This window comes from Bufo gargarizans, chromosome 2 (assembly GCF_014858855.1).
Source record: "Bufo gargarizans isolate SCDJY-AF-19 chromosome 2, ASM1485885v1, whole genome shotgun sequence".
In the NCBI taxonomy this organism is placed as follows: Eukaryota; Metazoa; Chordata; class Amphibia; order Anura; family Bufonidae; genus Bufo; species Bufo gargarizans.
Genome location: NC_058081.1, coordinates 703681256 through 703700810, shown reverse-complemented (window position 1 = coordinate 703700810; position 19555 = coordinate 703681256). Strand labels below are relative to the sequence as shown.

Below are 19555 nucleotides of genomic sequence, written 5' to 3'. Positions count from 1 at the left end.
GACCACCAGTGTTTGTCTTCGATTGCTGTATACACCTGAATTTTCTGTGGTGTTAATAAAGACCGGGATTTTCATACTATCCACCGCGGTGCTGGAGCATTTTTTTTCTAACAATACGCCGAGTCCTAATTCATCAACTGCTGTGCAACATTTTATAAATACTCCGTAAAAGAAAGTCTAATTTTATGGCCACAAACAGGCGAGCTTGATAAATGTGACCCAATGTGTGACTAAAACAGCCAAAAAGACATTTGCACCTGGAAAATCTGATGAAAACCAGGCGCAAACACAACAGTAAATGCACCTAAATAAGGGCTCATGCACATAACTGTATGTATTTTGCAGTCTGCAAAACATAATCCGCGAAAAATACGGATGACGTCCGTGTGCTTTCCGTATTTTGTGGAACGGAACAGCTGGCGCCTAATAGAACAGTCCTATCCTTGTCCGTGAAAGGAATGGTTCCGTATATGGTCTGCAAAAAAAACGGAACTGGCGCGGAAAGAAAATAAGTTCATGTGCATGAGCCCTAATGAAGACAGCCGAAAACACCCAAAAGTAGACAAAAAAAGCACAAACAGCAATTTAAAAAAATGACCCCAAATGACTTGTACTCTTTCAGGTGAGGGGCAGCGGAACACGCAACGCATTATTGGGGGGTATGCTGTGTCGCCATATTCTACGAGGTACCTGGTGTCCCTGAAGAGAAATACCGGTCTCCACTTCTGTGGGGGGTCTCTGGTCAGCAGGTTCTGGGTCCTAACAGCCGCCCACTGCAAAACCGAGTAAGTAGATTATGACTGGACCGAGTCGGCCGGAGTAAACATGGCAGCAGGTGACTACCGGTGGAGGGCAAGCTCCACTGTGAACGTCATTTTACGGACATCATCTATGTACTGCTCTTATGCTCTAGTCACATCCAAAGCTGCATTTACAAATCTGCTTTCTTCGTGATCGCTCTCAGGCATATGAGCTGTACTTCCCTCTACCGCACCCTGCTGGTTTAGTGCATGCATAGAACATTTTCTGCTCTGATGCCCTGTAGAAGACATAATGCAGCGAGCACAAAATCTCCCATAATGCAATGCACCGGAGTACAGAGCATTATGGGAAGGGGGAGGGTGACAAAGGTGTCTAAATGGCAGCCAGAGAACTGTAAATGCAGCTCTGGATGTAACTAGAGTATAACACAATGTAACCGAATATTATATAAAAATATGTCGCATGAATATGCCGCGGTGATCCGGCCTCTGATGTTATCAGTCATATTTCTCAAGACAGAACCAGATGCTGGTGGTGGCCGGGGAATATTCCTTGTCCGTCTTTGAAGGAACGGAGCAGATTTTCCGCCCGGTGAAGCTTGTGTCTCACCCGGACTATAGCTCGTCTTCTAAGAATGCAGACATCATGCTGATCAAGGTGGGTAATCGTGATGTCATCATTAAATAAGTCCCATGGCTGCGCAGGTTCTGATTTGCATCGTACTCGTGTCCATGTATCATATCGGTGACACAAAACTCTCTCTGATGCAATGGATTTTGGGAGATGTGCTTGCTACATTGTATCTACTCTGTATCTCCTATAAGGACTTTCCCACTAGCGTTAGAAGAATCCGGAACTGCCGGCTGGATACGGAAATCTGTATGCAAATGGATATCTTTTTTTCCGGATCTGTTAGACTTATGCATTGAAATACCGGATCCGTCTTTCCGGTATTATCTGGAATAACAGATCTGGTATTAAATATTTTCAAAGCTAGAAAGAACAGCGCATGGGCAGACCGGAAAACCGGATCCGGCGATGCTGCAATTCCGAGACCACTTGGTACCGAATCCGGCATTAATACATTTTTATGGAAATTAATGCTCGATCTGGCAAGTGTGGTAGTATTCTGGGATTTTGTCCAGAAAAAATACCGCAACATGCTGTGGTATTTTGTCCGGTCAAATACCCGTACAAGGGACGGAATGAAAGACATTCTGATGCATATTGAACGGATTGCTTTCCATTCAGAATGCATTGGGACAAAACTGATGCGTTTTTTTCTGGTAATGAGACCCTTTACCGAATTTCAATACCAGAAAAGAATACCGCTAGTGTGAAAGTATACTAAGTTGTCATCTTGAATAGCTACAAGATGTAGACCTCTTTAACCGCTACAGGACCGCCGTACACAGGATTGCGTCCTGCCGGCGGCCCTGCTCTTCTGGGTGGACGCATATACGCGTCCTCCCGCGATAGCCGAGATTTCCTTTGAACGCGCGCACACAGGCGCGCGCGTTCACAGGAACAGAAGGTAAGCGAGTGGATCTCCAGCCTGCCAGCGGCAATCGTTCGCTGGCAGGCTGTAGATGCGATTTTTTTAACCTCTAACAGGTATATTAGACGCTGTTTTGATAACAGCGTCTAATATACCTCCTACCTGGTCCTCTGGTGGTCCCTTTTGTTTGGATCGACCACCAGAGAACACAGGCAGCTCTGTAAAGTAGCACCAAACACCACTACACTACACCCCCCCCCCCGTCACTTATTAACCCTTTATGAACCACTGATCACCCCTGATCACCCCATATAGACTCCCTGATCACCCCCCTGTCATTGATCACCCCCCCTGTCATTGATCACCCCCCTGTAAGGCTCCATTCAGACGTCCGTATGATTTTTACGTATCCACGGATACATGGATCGGATCCGCAAAACACATACGGACGTCTGAATGGAGCCTTACAGGGGGGTGATCAATGACAAGGGGGTGATCACGCATTTAGACTTCCTGATCACTTCCCTGTCATTGATCACCCCCCTGTAAGGCTCCATTCAGACGTCCGTATGATTTTTACGGATCCACGGATACATGGATCGGATCCGCAAAACACATACGGACGTCTGAATGGAGCCTTACAGGGGGGTGATCAATGACAGGGGGGTGATCAGGGAGTCTATATGGGTGATCACCCCCCTGTAAGGCTCCATTCAGACGTCCGTATGTGTTTTGCGGATCCGATCCATGTATCCGTGGATCCGTAAAAATCATACGGACGTCTGAATGGAGCCTTACAGGGGGGTGATCAATGACAGGGAAGTGATCAGGGAGTCTATATGGGTGATCACCCCCCTGTCATTGATCACCCCCTGTAAGGCTCCATTCAGACATTTTTTGGGCCCAAGTTAGCGGAAATATATATATTTTTTGTTTGTTTTTTCTTACAAAGTCTCATATTCCACTAACTTGTGTCAAAAAATAAAATCTCACATGAACTCACCATACCCCTCACGGAATCCAAATGCGTAAATTTTTTTAGACATTTATATTCCAGACTTCTTCTCACGCTTTAGGGCCCCTAAAATGCCAGGGCAGTAAAAAAAAAACACATGTGGCCCCATTTCGGAAAGAAGACACCCCAAGGTATTCCGTGAGGGGCATATTAAGTCCATGAAAGATTGAAATTTTTGTCCCAAGTTAGCGGAAAGTGAGACTTTGTGAGGAAAAAAAAATAAAAAATCAATTTCCGCTAACTTATGCAAAAAAAAAAAAATTCTATGAACTCGCCATGCCCCTCATTGAATACCTTGGGGTGTCTTCTTTCCAAAGTGGGGTCACATGTGGGGTATTTATACTGCCCTGGCTTTTTAGGGGCCCTAAAGCGTGAGAAGAAGTCTGGGATCCAAATGTCTAAAAATGCCCTCCTAAAAGGAATTTGGGCCGCTTTGCGCATCTAGTCTGCAAAAAAGTGTCACACATCTGGTATCGCCGTACTCAGGAGAAGTTGGGAAGTGTTTTGGGGTGTCATTTTACATATACCCATGCTGGGTGAGATAAATATCTTGGTCAAATGCCAACTTTGTATAAAAAAATGGGAAAAGTTGTCTTTTGCCGAGATATTTCTCTCACCCAGCATGGGTATATGTAAAATGACACCCCAAAACACATTCCCCAACTTCTCCCGAGTACGGCGATACCAGATGTGTGACACTTTTTTGCAGCCTAGGTGGGCAAAGGGGCACACATTTCAAAGAGCACCTTTCGGATTTCACCGGTCATTTTTTACAGATTTTGATTGCAAACTTCTTCTCACACATCTGGGCCCCTAGAATGCCAGGGCAGTATAACTACCCCACAAGTGACCCCATTTTGGAAAGAAGACACCCCAAGGTATTTTGTGATGGGCATAGTGAGTTCATGGAAGTTTTTATTTTTTGTCACAAGTTAGTGGAATATGAGACTTTGTAAGAAAAAAAAAAAAATCATAATTTTCCGCTAATTTGTGACAAAAAATAAAAAATTCTAGGAACTCGCCATGCCCTTCACAGAATACCGTGGGGTGTCTTCTTTCCAAAATGGGGTCACTTGTGGCGTAGTTATACTGCCCTGGCATTCTAGGGGCCCAAATGTGTGAGAAGTAGTTTGCAATCAAAATGTGTAAAAAATGGCCTGTGAAATCCGAAAGGTGCTCTCTGGAATGTGGGTCCCTTTGCCCACCTTGGCTGCAAAAAAGTGTCACACATGTGGTATCGCCGTACTCAGGAAAAGTTGGGGAATGTGTTTTAGGGTGTCATTTTACATATACCCATGCTGGGTGAGAGAAATATCTTGGCAAAAGACAACTTTTCCTATTTTTTTTATACAAAGTTGGCATTTAACCAATATATTTATCTCACCCAGCATGGGTATATGTAAAATGACACCCCAAAACACATTGCCCAACTTCTCCTGAGTACGGTGGTACCAAATGTGTGACACTTTTTTGCAGCCTAGGTGGGCAAAGGGGCACACATTCCAAAGTGCACCTCTTCTCACACATCTGGGCCCCTAGAATTCCAGGGCAGTATAATTACGCCACAAGTGACCCCATTTTGGAAAGAAGACACCCCAAGGTATTTCGTGATGGGCATAGTGAGTTCATGGAAGTTTTTATTTTTTGTCACAAGTTAGTGGAATATGAGACTTTGTAAGAAAAAAAAAATAAAAAAATCATCATTTTCCGCTAACTTGTGACAAAAAATAAAAAGTTCTATGAACTCACTATGCCCATCAGTGAATACCTTAGGGTGTCTACTTTCCGAAATGGGGTCATTTGTGGGGTGTTTGTACTGTCTGGGCATTGTAGAACCTCAGGAAACATGACAGGTGCTCAGAAAGTCAGAGCTGCTTCAAAAAGCGGAAATTCACATTTTTGTACCATAGTTTGTAAATGCTATAACTTTTACCCAAACATATTTTTTACCCAAACATTTTTTTTTTATCAAAGACATGTAGAACAATAAATTTAGCGAAAAATTTATATATGGATGTCGTTTTTTTTGCAAAATTTTACAACTGAAAATGAAAAATGTAATTTCGATTAATAACAAAAAAAGTTAAAATGTCAGCAGCAATGAAATACCACCAAATGAAAGCTCTATTAGTGAGAAGAAAAGGAGGTAAAATTCATTTGGGTGGTAAGTTGCATGACCGAGCAATAAACTGTGAAAGTAGTGTAGTGCAGAAGTGTAAAAAGTGGCCTGGTCATTAAGGGGGTTTCAGCTAGCGGGGTTGAAGTGGTTAAAGAGCATCTGTTAGTATGATCAACCCTATTAAACAAGGCGTGCTGCCTGGTAGGGTTGATCATGCTGATTCATATCTGTAGGTAGAACTGTTGCCGGGATATTTGCGTTTTTAGTCATGTGCAAATGAGCTGATATGAGCATCAAGAGGTCAACCTGAACACTTGGAGCACTGCTTTTGTAACACCCCTCTGAGCTTCGCAACCACACTCCTGTTGCTTGATTGTCATCAGAAAATGGCCTATTGTCCCCTTTAGGCCATTTTTTGCTAATCTGACCAGTGTCACTTTATGTGGTGATAACTTTAAAACGCTTTGACTTATCCAGGCCATTCTGAGATAGTTTTTTTCATCACATATTGTACTTCATGCCACTGGTATAATGGAGTAAAAAAAAAAATCATTTTTATTTATAAAAAAAAGACAAAATTTGCAAATTTCCAATGTTTCAATTTCTCTACTTCTATAATACATAGTAATACCTACAAAAAAGTTATTACTTTACATTCCCCATATGTCTATTTCATGTTTGCATCATTTTGGGAATGACATTTTATTTTTTGGGGATGTTACAAGGCTTAGAAGTTTAGAAGCAAATCTTGAAATCCTTTCAAAAACCCACTTTTCAAGGACCAGTTTAGGTCTGAAGTCACTTTGTGAGGCTTACATAATAGAAACCACCCATTTGAAGCCCCCTGATGCACCCCTAGAGTAGAAACACCAAAAAAGTGACCCCATTCTAGAAACTACACCCCTGAAGGTATTCAAAACTGATTTTACAAACCTTGTTAACCCTTTAGGTGTTCCACAAGAATTAATGGAAAATAGAGATACAATTTCAAAATTTCACTTTTTTGGCAGATTTTCCATTTTAATAATTTTTTTCCAGTTACAAAGCAAGGGTTAACAGCCAAACAAAACTCAATATTTATGGCCCTGATTCTGTAGTTTACAGAAACACCCCATATGTGGTCGTAAACCGCTGTACGGGCACACGGCAGGGCGCAGAAGGAAAGGAATGCCATACGGTTTTTGGAAGGCAGATTTTGCTGGACTGGTTTTCTGACACCATGTCCCATTTGAAGCCCCCCTGATGCACCCCTAGAGTAGAAACTCCAAAAAAGTGATCCCATTTTAGAAACTACGGGATAGGGTGGCAGTATTGTTGGTACTATTTTAGGGTACATATGATTTTTGGTTGCTCTATATTACACTTTTTGTGAGGCAAGGTAACAAGAAATAGCTGTTTTGGCACTGTTTTTATTTTTTTGTTATTTACAACATTCATCTGACAGGTTAGATCATGTGGTATTTTTATAGACCAGGTTGTCACGGACACGGCGATACCTAATATGTATACTTTTTTTTTTATTTATGTAAGTTTTACACAATGATTTTATTTTTGAAACAAAAAAAAATCATGTTTTAGTGTTTCCATAGTCTGAGAGCCATAATTTTTTAAGTTTTTAGGGCGATTATCTTGGGTAGGGTATGATTTTTGCGGGATGAGTTGACGGTTTGATTGGCACTATTTTGGGGTGCGTGTGACTTTTTGATCGCTTGCTATTACACTTTTTGTAATGTAAGGTGACAATAAATGGCTTTTTTTACACCGTTTTTATTTTTTTACTGTATTCACCTGAGGAGTTAGTTCATGTGATATTGTTATAGAGCAAGTTATTACGGACGCTGCGATACCTAATATGTATACCTTTTTTTTTATTTATGTGAGTTTTACACAATGATTACACTTTTTGTGATGTAAGGTGACAAAAAATGGTTTATTTAGCACAGTTTTAATTTTTTATTTTTTATGGTGTTCATCTGAGGGGTTAGGTCATGTGATATTTTTATAGAGCCGGTCGATACGGACGCAGCGATACCTAATACTTCTCTCTGCTACATCTGCTGCTCTCTGGCTCTGCTATGCTGACAGGCTGGCTATAGAACTCAGCTTCCTCTTTATGCTGTACTTCTCTCAGTAGTCTGGTCTGTCTCTAGATTTGTCCAGGGAAAACTTTCTACTCCTGGCACCTGCTGCACACCCTCCCTTGGCAGGGGGTAAACTCTAAATCGCCCTCTCACTAACTAGTCTCATCCCTCCCTGCAGCAAGTGGGAAAATGCCCACCACACCACAGAGGGGGTGGTAGAATGGAAGGGAAAGCTCCATTCTATGTACCTGTAGCTCTGCTGTGTTTGCTGCCACCTGCTGGTCAACCAGGCATATGACATGTTAACGGTTACATAACAAGATTATGAATGCACATTGTACAGGACCTGGAAATAAATACATAAATGACATGACACAAGCCCATTAGAGATAGTAGCAGGGTGCAGAAGTGGTAATGCAACTATGGGGCATTACACTTCCGTTCACTACTATGGGGAGAGCTCTTGGTGGTGGCCAACCTGGGGAAACTCAGGGACCACCAGCCACCGCTCTCCAAGGCTCTGTTATCGATATAGATGTGGGTCTCAGAGGTGGGACCCGCACCTATCAGACAATGGGGGCATATCCTAGTGATATGCCCCCATTGTCTCAGATGGGAATACCCCTTCAACATACTTTTAAAGATTTTTTTATGTTATTTTTAATTTTCCATGTCAATATCAATAATTAAAAAACAACAACATATAATCCTAATAATAGGTGTCTCTTCTTGGTCTGTACAATGACCTCTGCACAGGTCACAGAGCATGCCTAGAAAACTCTCCCATAGAAGTCAATGAAGTCCCCTACTGTCCATTGTGTCTGTGGGCCACGTGGCTGCCATAAACCAATTTTCCTAATGCTTTCTAGAAGCTGTTTTCTGAGATATTTTTATTGATGATCTATTCTCATGTACATTTTTTATTATTGCATTGAACTTATTTTGAGCTAAAATCATTTTTTCAATTGGTCTTTATTAAAAATATGGAGTCCTTTTCTGTGTACAGAGCTGAGATGCTCTAGTAGCACCCTTTGGATTTTCTGTCTTTTCCATCAGACCAGGAGCTGACGGGCTCCTTATTTCTGCTCTCGGACATTATAAACATAGAAACATAGAATGTGTCGGCAGATAAGAACCATTTGGCCCATCTAGTCTGCCCAATATACTGAATACTATGAATAGCCCCTGGCCCTATCTTATATGAAGGATGGCCTTATGCCTATCCCATGCATGCTTAAACTCCTTCACTGTATTTGCAGCTACCACTTCTGCAGGAAGGCTATTCCATGCATCCACTACTCTCTCAGTAAAGTAATACTTCCTGATATTACTTTTAAACCTTTGCCCCTCTAATTTAAAACTATGACCTCTTGTAGCAGTTTTTCTTCTTTTAAATATTCTCTCCTCTTTTACCTTGATGATTCCCTTTATGTATTTTACAGTTTCTATCATATCCCCTCTGTCTCGTCTTTCTTCCAAGCTATACATGTTAAGGTCCTTTAACCTTTCCTGGTAAGTTTTATCCTGCAATCCATGTACCAGTTTAGTAGCTCTTCTCTCAACTCTCTCCAAAGTATCAATATGCTTCTGGAGATATGGTCTCCAGTACTGCGCACAATACTCCAGATGAGGTCTCACTAGTGCTCTGTAGAGCGGCATGAGCGCCTCCCTCTGTCTACTGGTAATGCCTCTCCCTATACACCCCAGCATTCTGCTAGCATTTCCTGCTGCTCTATGACATTGTCTGCCTACCTTTAAGTCTTCTGAAATAATGACCCCTAAATCCCTTTCCTCAGATACTGAGGTTAGGACTGTATCACTGATTTTATATTCTGCTCTTGGGTTTTTACGCCCCAGGTGCATTATCTTGCACTTATCAACATTAAATTTTAGTTGCCAGATTTTTGACCATTCCTCTAGTTTTCCTAAATCCTTTTCCATTTGGTGTATCCCTCCAGGAACATCAACCCTGTTACAAATCTTTGTGTCATCAGCAAAAAGACACACCTTACCATCGAGGCCTTCTGCAATTTCGCTGATAAAGATACACTCATTATAGGTCAGTTCTTATCTTACTGATAAGATTGCGCCTTAAATAAGTGTTTATGATGTCTCAGTAGTTTAGAGATAAGGGTTATTAGATGGGCGGTACAAAGTGAAAGTACTAGTCACACAGCTAAAAAACAGTTAACCCTTTGGGACAGAACAGCTCAATATTTTTATTAAAGGCTAATTGAAAATATGATTTTTAGCCAAAAATAAGTAGAATGCAACCATAAACAAAAATTACCTCCAGAGGTGTACATAGCCTTTAAAGCTTCCTTCACGCAATTTATTTATTTATTTTTTGGTAGAAAAAGCCATGTTTTTTCTGCCATTTTTCAGTGTTTTTTTTAGCAACTTTTTAGCATTTTTTTTTAAACGGTATACTTAGAATCAGCATTTACTAGACCATACAAAAAAAGCTAAAAATGCAACAAAAAAAAAAACATTCAAAGAAGCGCTTTGTCGTGCTTTTCATGATTTACTTTAAAGGGAACCTGTCACTGGGATTTTGGGTATAAAGCTGAGGACATGGGTTGCTAGATGGCCACTAGCACATCCGCAATATCCAGTCCCCATAGCTCTGTGTGCTTTTATTGTGTAAAAAAAACATTTGATACATATTCAAATTAACCTGAGATGTGTCCTGTATGTGAGATGAGTCCAGTGTGAAGTAGCCCAGCACCGCCCCGCCTCCTCAGAATCTCCTCCTTGCTCCCCGACGTCAGAAAGCTAGAGCGCCATAATCTCGCGATGCGCGAGCTAGCGCATGCGCAGTTCCTTTCCTAAGGCTGATGGCAGCAAAAGGAAGGAACACTAGCGAGACTACGGCGCTCTGGCTTTCTGACATCGGGGAGCAAGGAGGAGATTCTGAGGATGCAGGGCGGTGCTGGGCTCCTTCACAGTGGGCGTGCTGGGTTCCTTCACGCTGGACTCCTCTCACGTATAGGACACATCTCAGGTTAATTTGCATATGGATCAAATCGTTTTAATAAAAGCACACAGAGCTATGGGGACTGGATATTGCGGATGTGCTAGCGGCCATCAAGCAACCCATATCCTCAACTCTATACATCAAATCCCGGTGACAGGTTCCCTTTAAAGTAACATCTGCAGAAAAATAAGCACTGAAAAGGCTGCTAAAAAACACTATAAAAAATGCAAAAAAAACGCCCTAAAAACCTGTTTAACCAGCGCAATATCTGACTAATGATTGTGTTTATTTCTTATCTTACAGCTTAATCGTGCAGCTGTGTATAACTCCTTCGTATCCATAGTGCCTCTTCCACCTCAGGGGGTATCGCCCTCTGAGGGTTGCCTGTGTCAGGTGTCGGGCTGGGGTTATACCAGCGCGGTCAGCGGCAAAGCTTCCGACACCTTGCGCAGCGTCAAACTGCCCATTGTCCCCGTACGAAAGTGTAACAGCTCGGCCTCTTACTCAGGACACATCACCAAGAACATGATCTGCGCTGGCTACAACAGCGGGGGCAAAGATGCCTGCCAGGTAGGTGTCCTACAGCTGCACTGCCTGCAGGGGGCGGCAGAGTCTAGCAGCAATCCGGTCCTGCGCCATGCGGATGCTCACTCTCTATAATCTGTCACCTCCTTTTGCAGGGAGACTCTGGGGGCCCCCTCGTGTGTGATGGACGAGTCTTTGGCATTGTATCCTGGGGTCACAGCTGTGCAAACCCCAACTATCCCGGGGTGTATACGGCCGTGGCCAATTTCCAGAAGTGGATTTACAGAACAATATTTTAAAGAAATCAAAGAAATTGTGCCGAAGTTTTGTAACAGAAATTACCTTGGGGTGCTCCAGCCAAAAAGAATTGTGGAAACGGTGACCTCTGACCCATTACATTATCATTTACCGACCGTCGTGCTGCAATGGCGGATGGCGAGCCGGCTGGTGCTGCATGGGTTAAATTTAGACTAGAACAGGGTTATTATTTTACTTGTTGTCCCCACCGGGGAGCAGATTCTTCTAGGTGCTCGGGGATGATGGGTGTCCTTACCCTTAAATCTGAAGCTGGAGCCAATTGCATCAATGAATAAATTTGATAAACTGTATGCAGTTCTGGTGTCAGGCCTGTGATAAGCGGCGCCTCTTACCCCCATCTTTGCCTTCCCAGATGCATATATATACACACCCATCACGTTATGGCAAGGAGTAGCATAGGTGTGTTTTGAACATGGAGAAAAAGCCACCTCTGGAGGTAGTTTATCTTCCCTAGCATCAGGGGATAGTCAGGAGGCCCCCATACATATCAGATGGTTAAAGGGGTTGTGTGAAATCCTCAGGATCATCCATATCTCATTGTTTGGGGGTCTGACTCCGGGCACCCCTGCTGATCAGCTTTTGGAAGGGGCCACGGTGCTCTGGCGAGTGTTGCAACGTTTTCCTAGGCTGGTGACAAGGCCTAGGCGCAGCGCAGTCCCATGCAATACCAAGCATGGCCACTATACAATGTACGGCGCTGTGCTTGGTACACCTTGTGGAGGCCGCGACCTTGTCAAACAGCTGATCGGCGGGGGTCCCCTTTAAGACAATCTGCACATGGAAAGATCTGTCGGGAGTAATCTGTGATCGATCTCTTCTGCCAAGACCAAAACATGGCGCCCACAATTCAGGGCGGCCCCATTAAAATACAAAATGTCTGTAGCCACATGCAGTCAAAGGGTAGTCACTCGGGCAGAACGTCGAGAGGTTGCTAGGCAACATCCTGCAAAAACAGAAATAAACATGGATTTGGCAATTCTGTTGGATTTATAGAATGTATTCAGTATTTCTCTTCTTTTGATCTTGATGACATGCTAAAGCTTACACATCTATACACCCCCTTCCATTATCACAGCTTTATTAGACAGGCTGACCATTCAGAAGGCTGGGATAGCTGGGTGACAACTCCTCTGGAAGCTGTAATCGTGGTGATAGTGGTTGTCACCCACCGTCCCCAGAAGCAAATAGAATTTTTAGCAATCTTAAGGTTTATGAAAAACTGGAACGGTCTTTGTTGCCCATTGCAACCAATCACAGCGCAGCTTTCATCTTTCAGGGACCGGTTACAAAATGAAAGCTGTGCTGTGATTGTTTGTCCATATCGACCAATCACAGCGCAGCTTTCATCTTGCAGCAGCAGTTTACGAAATTAAAGCTGTGCTGTGATTGGTTGCTATGGGTAACATAAGGCCATAAATCTTCCCAATTGACTTTTTTGGGCCTACGTAAAGTGAAGGAAGGGTAGATGCCAAAAGACAGAGGCACCTGATGTAAGGAAGCGCAGTAACATGATGGAAAAGGCCTTGAAGACAGAAGCCCTTATTAGATCTATTGATTTTCCTCTGTGGTGGGTGGGGGAGGGGGTTATTAAGACATGGTGCTGCGAGACATTATATTAACACTCAGGAAGAAGTACAGGAAAGGCTCACTTCCCTCCTTCCATCGATCAAAGGCTCCTGCGTTTTCCTTTTCCTCTGGAGAGAGTGGAAATTTTAAGTTGTCGTCATGGCAACAACGATGACATCATCGGGAGGACTGGGAATACACTGCGTTTCTTAAACAACATATATTAAATGGGTCATTGCTTCCTAGACGGGGGCAAAAAGTGGCCATTAACCTATTCACAGCTGTAGATCCGACACGTGGCCTCCAGCACACAGCAACGCATTTTGGGTCCAAGGCTGAAATGCGTCTCTTTGTCACAAAGATGATAATTTCACGTTTTCTGTGTATTTTATAATCGGTAATGGCAGCAACTGTACAAGAAATTCAGCTTTTCAAACACTATGGTTATCCTATAAGGCTGTGTGTGGAAAGGAAACCCTGTTTTAGGATGGAATCATACATTCTCCTCAGGGGTGGGGCTGGGGCTCCGCAGGGGTTGGGACTTGGAAACATGGATCCCAGCTATAGACACATAGGAGAGGTCATTCAGGGTCTACAGTAAGGGAGTGACGACCCTGTGAGCTCTGTGATGGCGGCCATTAGTGGTTGTCACGTAGCATCTGTAACCTGAGAAGGAGTCCAAGACAACTGAACAGAACATAAGACTTAGGTGTCAACACCATTTGCCAACTATGTTATAGGAGGGGGGATAGGAGGGGTTACTACTCCATATACACTCATTGACAAAAAATAAATAACATCCCCACAAACACACAGCAACAGCACTCTGCAAACACATGATCACAAAATATATAAACTAAGGCGACACTCACTATATAGATGAATGTGAGGTACTTAGCAAATACATTTTGATCAAAATCATTTGTGCCCATCCACCACGGCAAGGTGACCCCATTTGTGCCCATCCACCACGGCATGGTGACCTCATTTGAGCCTATCAACCACAGCATGGTGACCTCATTTGTGATCACCCACCACGGCAAGATGACCTCATTTATGCCTATCCACCACAGCAAGGTGACCTCATTTGTGCCCATCCATCACGGAAAGGTGACCTCATTTGTGCTCATCCACCACGGCAAGGTGACCTCATTTGTGACTGTCCACCATGGCAAGGTAACCTTATTTGTCACCATCCACCATGGCAAGGTGAACCTTTTTTGGATGGGAATCTACATTATATGCTTTCATATTTTCAGTCATGGTGATGCGCACCCGCACATTTGGATGTGCTAACTTAGTTTTTTTCTTTGCACCCATACAGCAATGTCATATTTCTGCAAAAATCATCCTACAGTTATGTATTTGGCAGATATGTAGATGATTGCAGGTGTGGTCTGATTAGACACTGGGTCTTGCCACAAGAGTGGCATAAAAGTGCTTCAACCTCTGCCCTATAAAAAGGCTCTCAGGGGCCACTTTTGGGTGAGTGAAGAAGGATGAATTGCCCCCCAGCTGTATGGAGGAGTTGGGAGCAGTGGTTATGTGAGGACATGCACGCACATGTGGTGAACAGGCTCCAGAAGGCCCAGACAGACCGTCGCTTGATCCCCTGACAAGCACAAACAGCTCCCACAGTTTTGTTATCCACCATCCACACACAGAAGGCCCCTTCTTTACACATCCCTTCTCTGCCTGGAACATATCCAGGTGCAAATTTGGTGTCATGGTGCTCATTACATGTCCTGCCATTGACGCCCACCGTCGCCCTTAGTTCATCAGCATGAACCAGGGACACCAGATCTCTGGCAGTCCCTTTCATTAGGCTCCTCCATGTTCATTCCCTATTGGGCTACTGTAGCCTGCTGATGAAGGATCTAAGGACCAAAACGTCCGATGACTGAGCCCTGCATTAAGGCTCATGTACACGAATGTATTTTTTGTCTGTGTCCGTTCCGTTTTTTGCGGTCCGTATGCGTAGTCATTCATTTCAATGGGGCCTTAAAAAAATGGAAATGACTGCATGTCCTATTCTTGTCCGTATTGCGGTCCGTATTCTTACAATCGATCAGCAAAAAATGGATTTCACACGAATGCCATCTGCAACGCATGTACAAACCGCCAGGGGTCCTTTCTTAGTGTTTTTAAGTAAATTTGTTGTGACAGCCAGTTGCACTGAAGCAACAAGGGACAGAGTCCCATTAAGTAGATGGTGTTGGTGGTACCCAGGTGTAGGAATGCCAGAGTGGTGTAAGGGTAGCCTATAATGTCCCTTTAGATGTTGATGTGCACGTGTCACGGTGCTCCTACCTAAATACGCTGGAACCCCAGGAGTTGTCGTGCGATGCAGAGCAGGGGATAGTTGATGAAGGGGATGATTAAATAAATTGAGTCCAGACTTGTGTTGAAGTTGATAACAGCTTTACTCGAATAAACTTTCACCAGGAAACAATCTTCCAACTTTATCTTGGTTACCAGCAGGCTTTGGCATTAAAACTGGCAGGCAAACACACTCGGCTCTGCTATATCTGTGGCTCTTTGGTTCTGCTGTACAGACAGAATTAAATAGAAACTTTTCCTTTCAGCTGAACTTTACTTTCTGTGGTCTGGTCTGTCTTTATATTTATCCAGGGAACTTTACTCCTGGCTTGTGGCTTTGGCCTCCATGTCCAGCAGAGCTTAGGGGTGCTCTGCTGGCTTGCACACAGTCTTCCCCTTACCGAGGGGTAAGCTAGACTTTTCTTTCACTAACTAAAACTCCTCCCTTTCTAGAGAGGGCTAGAATGGAAACAAGGGCTCCATTCTAGACAAAATAGCTCTGCCATTACTGCCGCCATCTGCTGGCGAACCAGGCACATTACATTTGAACATAACATTTACGTGGAAAAGAATATGCACATTATACAGGACCTGGAAATTAATACATATGATGACATTATATTAACAGAAGACAGTAGGGAGGTGTGGAAGGTGGTAATGCACCTCTTTTTTTTTTGCAGATTTGTGTTTTGCGGACCGCAAAAAATTTACAGTGAGTGCATGAGCCCTAATTCTTATTTTTGTTATTTTCATTGTTGAGCCTGAATTTAATAAAATCTCTACAATTGCACATGATTAAAGAGGTTGGCCCATCCCACACAGTGGTGGCATATCGCTAGGAGAGAGGTGGGGGTCCCACCTATGTCTAGGACGGGGTCAACAACGTGAAGGAGAGCGCAGCGTGCTTGCGTGGTGTGCTCTCCATTCATTTCTACGGCAGTTCCAACAAGAGTAGTGCGAGCGCTCGGCTATTTCCGAAACTCCTATAGAAGTAAACGGAGTGCGCACCACATTTCATTCCAACAACTCCTTCTTGGTGCGTTATTATTTTATTTTTTTGTCAATGAGTGTATAATCAGTATTCAGAGGGTTAAAGGACGTTCTGTCTCTTGGGGATCAGTCACCTTGCCGGACGGTGACATAATTGGAGATTGTTAATCACTGGCGGAGAGCGAGCTGGCCAGCACATGACATATCAGATGCGGCAGGTCAATATGTCATTCAAAATGATCAGTCAACATGGCGTGAATGGGACTGAGCGCGATACCAAGCATGGCCACTATACAATGTACGGCGCTGTGCTTGGAAAGCTGCGAGAAGGCCAAGGTGCTACAGCTAGGTCCGATAACACAGATGGCTGCTTGTTACAGCGCATCAGTATAGGTAAGAGATATCTTAAAGGGGTTTTCTCATGATAACCCCTGGGAGTAGGCTCTTGGCTGAATCAGTCTCCTTCCCCTTCCGGCAGCTGACAATATAGTCCCTTTATACTTCCCGCAGAGAGGAATCCTGCTATTTCTTGACAAGCAGGGCAGAAAGCTATTTCTATTGGTTGCCCTGCGGTGCACAGAGGATCACTATGTAGAGACCTGGCTGTGGGGTCGGGGAATGACTGAGCATGCCCATTCTGCAGCACATTACTGTACCCTTTGAACACCAGGTGGCGCCATACTACGTAAGTAAATGTTAGATCAGGCATGGCCAAACTGCGGCCCTCCAGCTGTTGCAAAACTACAACTCCCAGCATGCAAGGATAGCTTACAGCTATTAGGGCATGCTGGGAGTTGTAGTTTTGCAACAGCTGGAGGGCCGCAGTTTGGACATGCCTGTGTTAGATCCTTCACTGGATCTAACAGCATGTAAATAGGCAAATATATATAAGCATATCCAGAGGTCCATTTATATGATCTATACGAGAAATATGACATTTAAAGGGGGTTTCCATCTCTAGGATGTTCACTAGGATGTGCCCCCATTGTCTGATAGGTGCGGGTCCCACCTCTAGGACCCGCACCTATCTCATAAACGCAGCCGAAAACGAAGCCGGCAAAGTGGTGCCCGACACTGCAGGGTCTGGCCACTACCAAGTGTTCCCATTGGCCCTCCGAAAATAGTCGAGCGGCGCGCACTCCCCATAGAAATGAATAGGGGCACACCGCGCTTGTGCGGCCACTGCTTCCTTCACTTTGCCTTCACAAGGTAGGTGTGGGTCCCAAAGGTAAGACCTACACCAATCAGGCAATGGGGGCATATCCTAGCGAAATGCCCCCATTATCTGAGATGGAAAAGCCCCTTTAATTTGAAAACCTGAGTGAGTCCTCTGGTGAGCGAAACACAGCTGCACCACTGAACTCCAGGCATTTAAAGAGGAGCCCCTCGCTTCTCCTGACATGTCTGCTTTAGTAAATAGTGGTATTCTACACAGACTGACAACTCTGGAGCATTTATTATGCCATTCCTCTATTATTCCTACTAGAAGTTTATGGATAAATTGCCAATTAGGTGTTACCAGTTAGGGCAGGCATCCTCAAACTGCGGCCCTCCAGCTGTTGTAAAACTACAACTCCCACAATGCCCAGCTGTAGGCTGATACCTGTAGGCTGTTCGGGCATGCTGGGAGTTGTAGTTTTGCAACAGCTGGAGGGCCGCAGTTTGAGGATGCCTGAGTTAGGGTGTGTGTCCCTGCACATTCTCAGACTGTCTAATCAGTGCTACCTGTGCCACACAAGGGAAATGGTAATGCCCAGTTGGCAATTTAGTAATACATTTATAGTAGGAAAAATAGAGGAAAAGCACAACATGCAGTTATAAGAGAATATGGGGACGTAGTTAGTAAAACAGAGGTGTCAGGAGCGGTGACAGCTCCTCTTCTGTGTAAGCAGAGCTAGGTCAGGATGCTTCCAGCCTCCATTCACCCACAGCAAACAGAGATCTTTTCATAGCATGAGACTGGACACCGGCCCTTTAATAGAGGCATAAGTTTCTGCAGTCTCCGGCACTCCAGCTGTTGTGTGAGTACAACTCCCAGCGTGCACAGCTGCTCAACTGTTCTCCCATAGAAGTGAATGGAGCATGCTGGGAGTTATAGTGCCAAAGGTTGCTGCAATATAATGAGGAGAAGGATATGGATTTTTCTGGATGATGCTCCTTCCATTGATCTGAACTGGTCGATGCATTGATTGGAGGCCGCTGTACGATATCAGGTATTGACTATGCCGGAGTGAAATCATTCAGACTGACAGAAATTGATTACAACAGGATTAGTGATGTCACAGGATTAGTGATGTCACAGTGTTCTGCCCAGCTGGGTTAGAGAATCATCACAGATCACATCTGCCTCAGTCTTGGTATTTCTGAAGTGTTTAGTGTGGTTATAGCACCATCTAGCGGTGTTAAGTTGTAATACACTTTGTTTTTCCTGTTACAAAGACTACTGCATTGTGGGTGGTGGAAAGAATTCTGGGAAAGAGAAGTCTCCAGGACAGTTCAGAGCTGTCCTATACATGTCTACTTCTCAAACTCCACCATCTTTGTGTATGCATATCTGGTGAGAGATCCACCTTTGTTTCAGGGACATTATGTTATGCAGAGCTGTTCAGCTAGTATTGTAACTCGGGGAGTGGTTATTACTGTTAGCTAGCCATGCAATCTTATGTACAGGCAGCCATTTTACCAACTGCTTTCACTGATGACTGTAAATGTTATAGTACATGCTATGCTTTATCGTTATACATGCTATTTGTATTCTTATAGTTTTACTACACTTGTACAATCTCTCACTCATGCGCATCGCGCAGAGAGTACAACCTGTTGACCAATAAACAAGTTAGACTACAAAGAACAGTCCTCTTATTTGGAAGACAGGAATTGTTTATGCTGAATGTCAGACTGCACACTGTGTGAACGTGTATGAAGACAGAACACACAGGATTAGTGATGTCACCGGAGCCAGTCATCGCTGTAGGGCTGCGGCCCAGTCCACCCCTGCCCTCAGGTTTCATATCATGGTTGCACCCTTAAAAGCAGATATTAGGGCTCCATGGCATGCGCTGCTGCATGTGGCCCCAAGATTTGCTCTTAGGGCCCAAACGCTACATAGAAAGCCCAAGGATCAGCATACTACACGATAAATGTGGATCTGGGATAACCCATAACCTTTGGAGAATTAAAAGTCATGCAATTTTCCTATAACGAATTGCAAGACGTCACCAATTTCAAGATCTCTTCTTGCTGTGAGTGAATGGAAAAATTACTGCTGACATCCAAAAGCTGAAAACCGAGGTTGCCCTAATATCTTTCCCAGTTCAGCGTTTGTTGCAATATATCAGTATGAGAAATCCTATGAAAGCCAAACATGGCAGTATTCATTTTAAGT

The 19555-nt window shown here is 43.9% G+C and overlaps 1 protein-coding gene across 1 annotated transcript; it reads left to right on the top strand.

The window, feature by feature from the left end:
- Nucleotides 1–603: 603 nt before the first annotated feature.
- Nucleotides 604–11614, top strand: LOC122926337 (trypsin-3-like). Its single transcript, XM_044277712.1, has 4 exons — nucleotides 604–785; nucleotides 1278–1419; nucleotides 10756–11022; nucleotides 11133–11614. The coding sequence occupies exons 1-4, from the start codon at nucleotides 604–606 to the stop codon at nucleotides 11274–11276; spliced, it is 735 nt and encodes a 244-aa protein (XP_044133647.1). The 3' UTR covers nucleotides 11277–11614.
- The last annotated feature ends 7941 nt before the right edge of the window (nucleotides 11615–19555 follow it).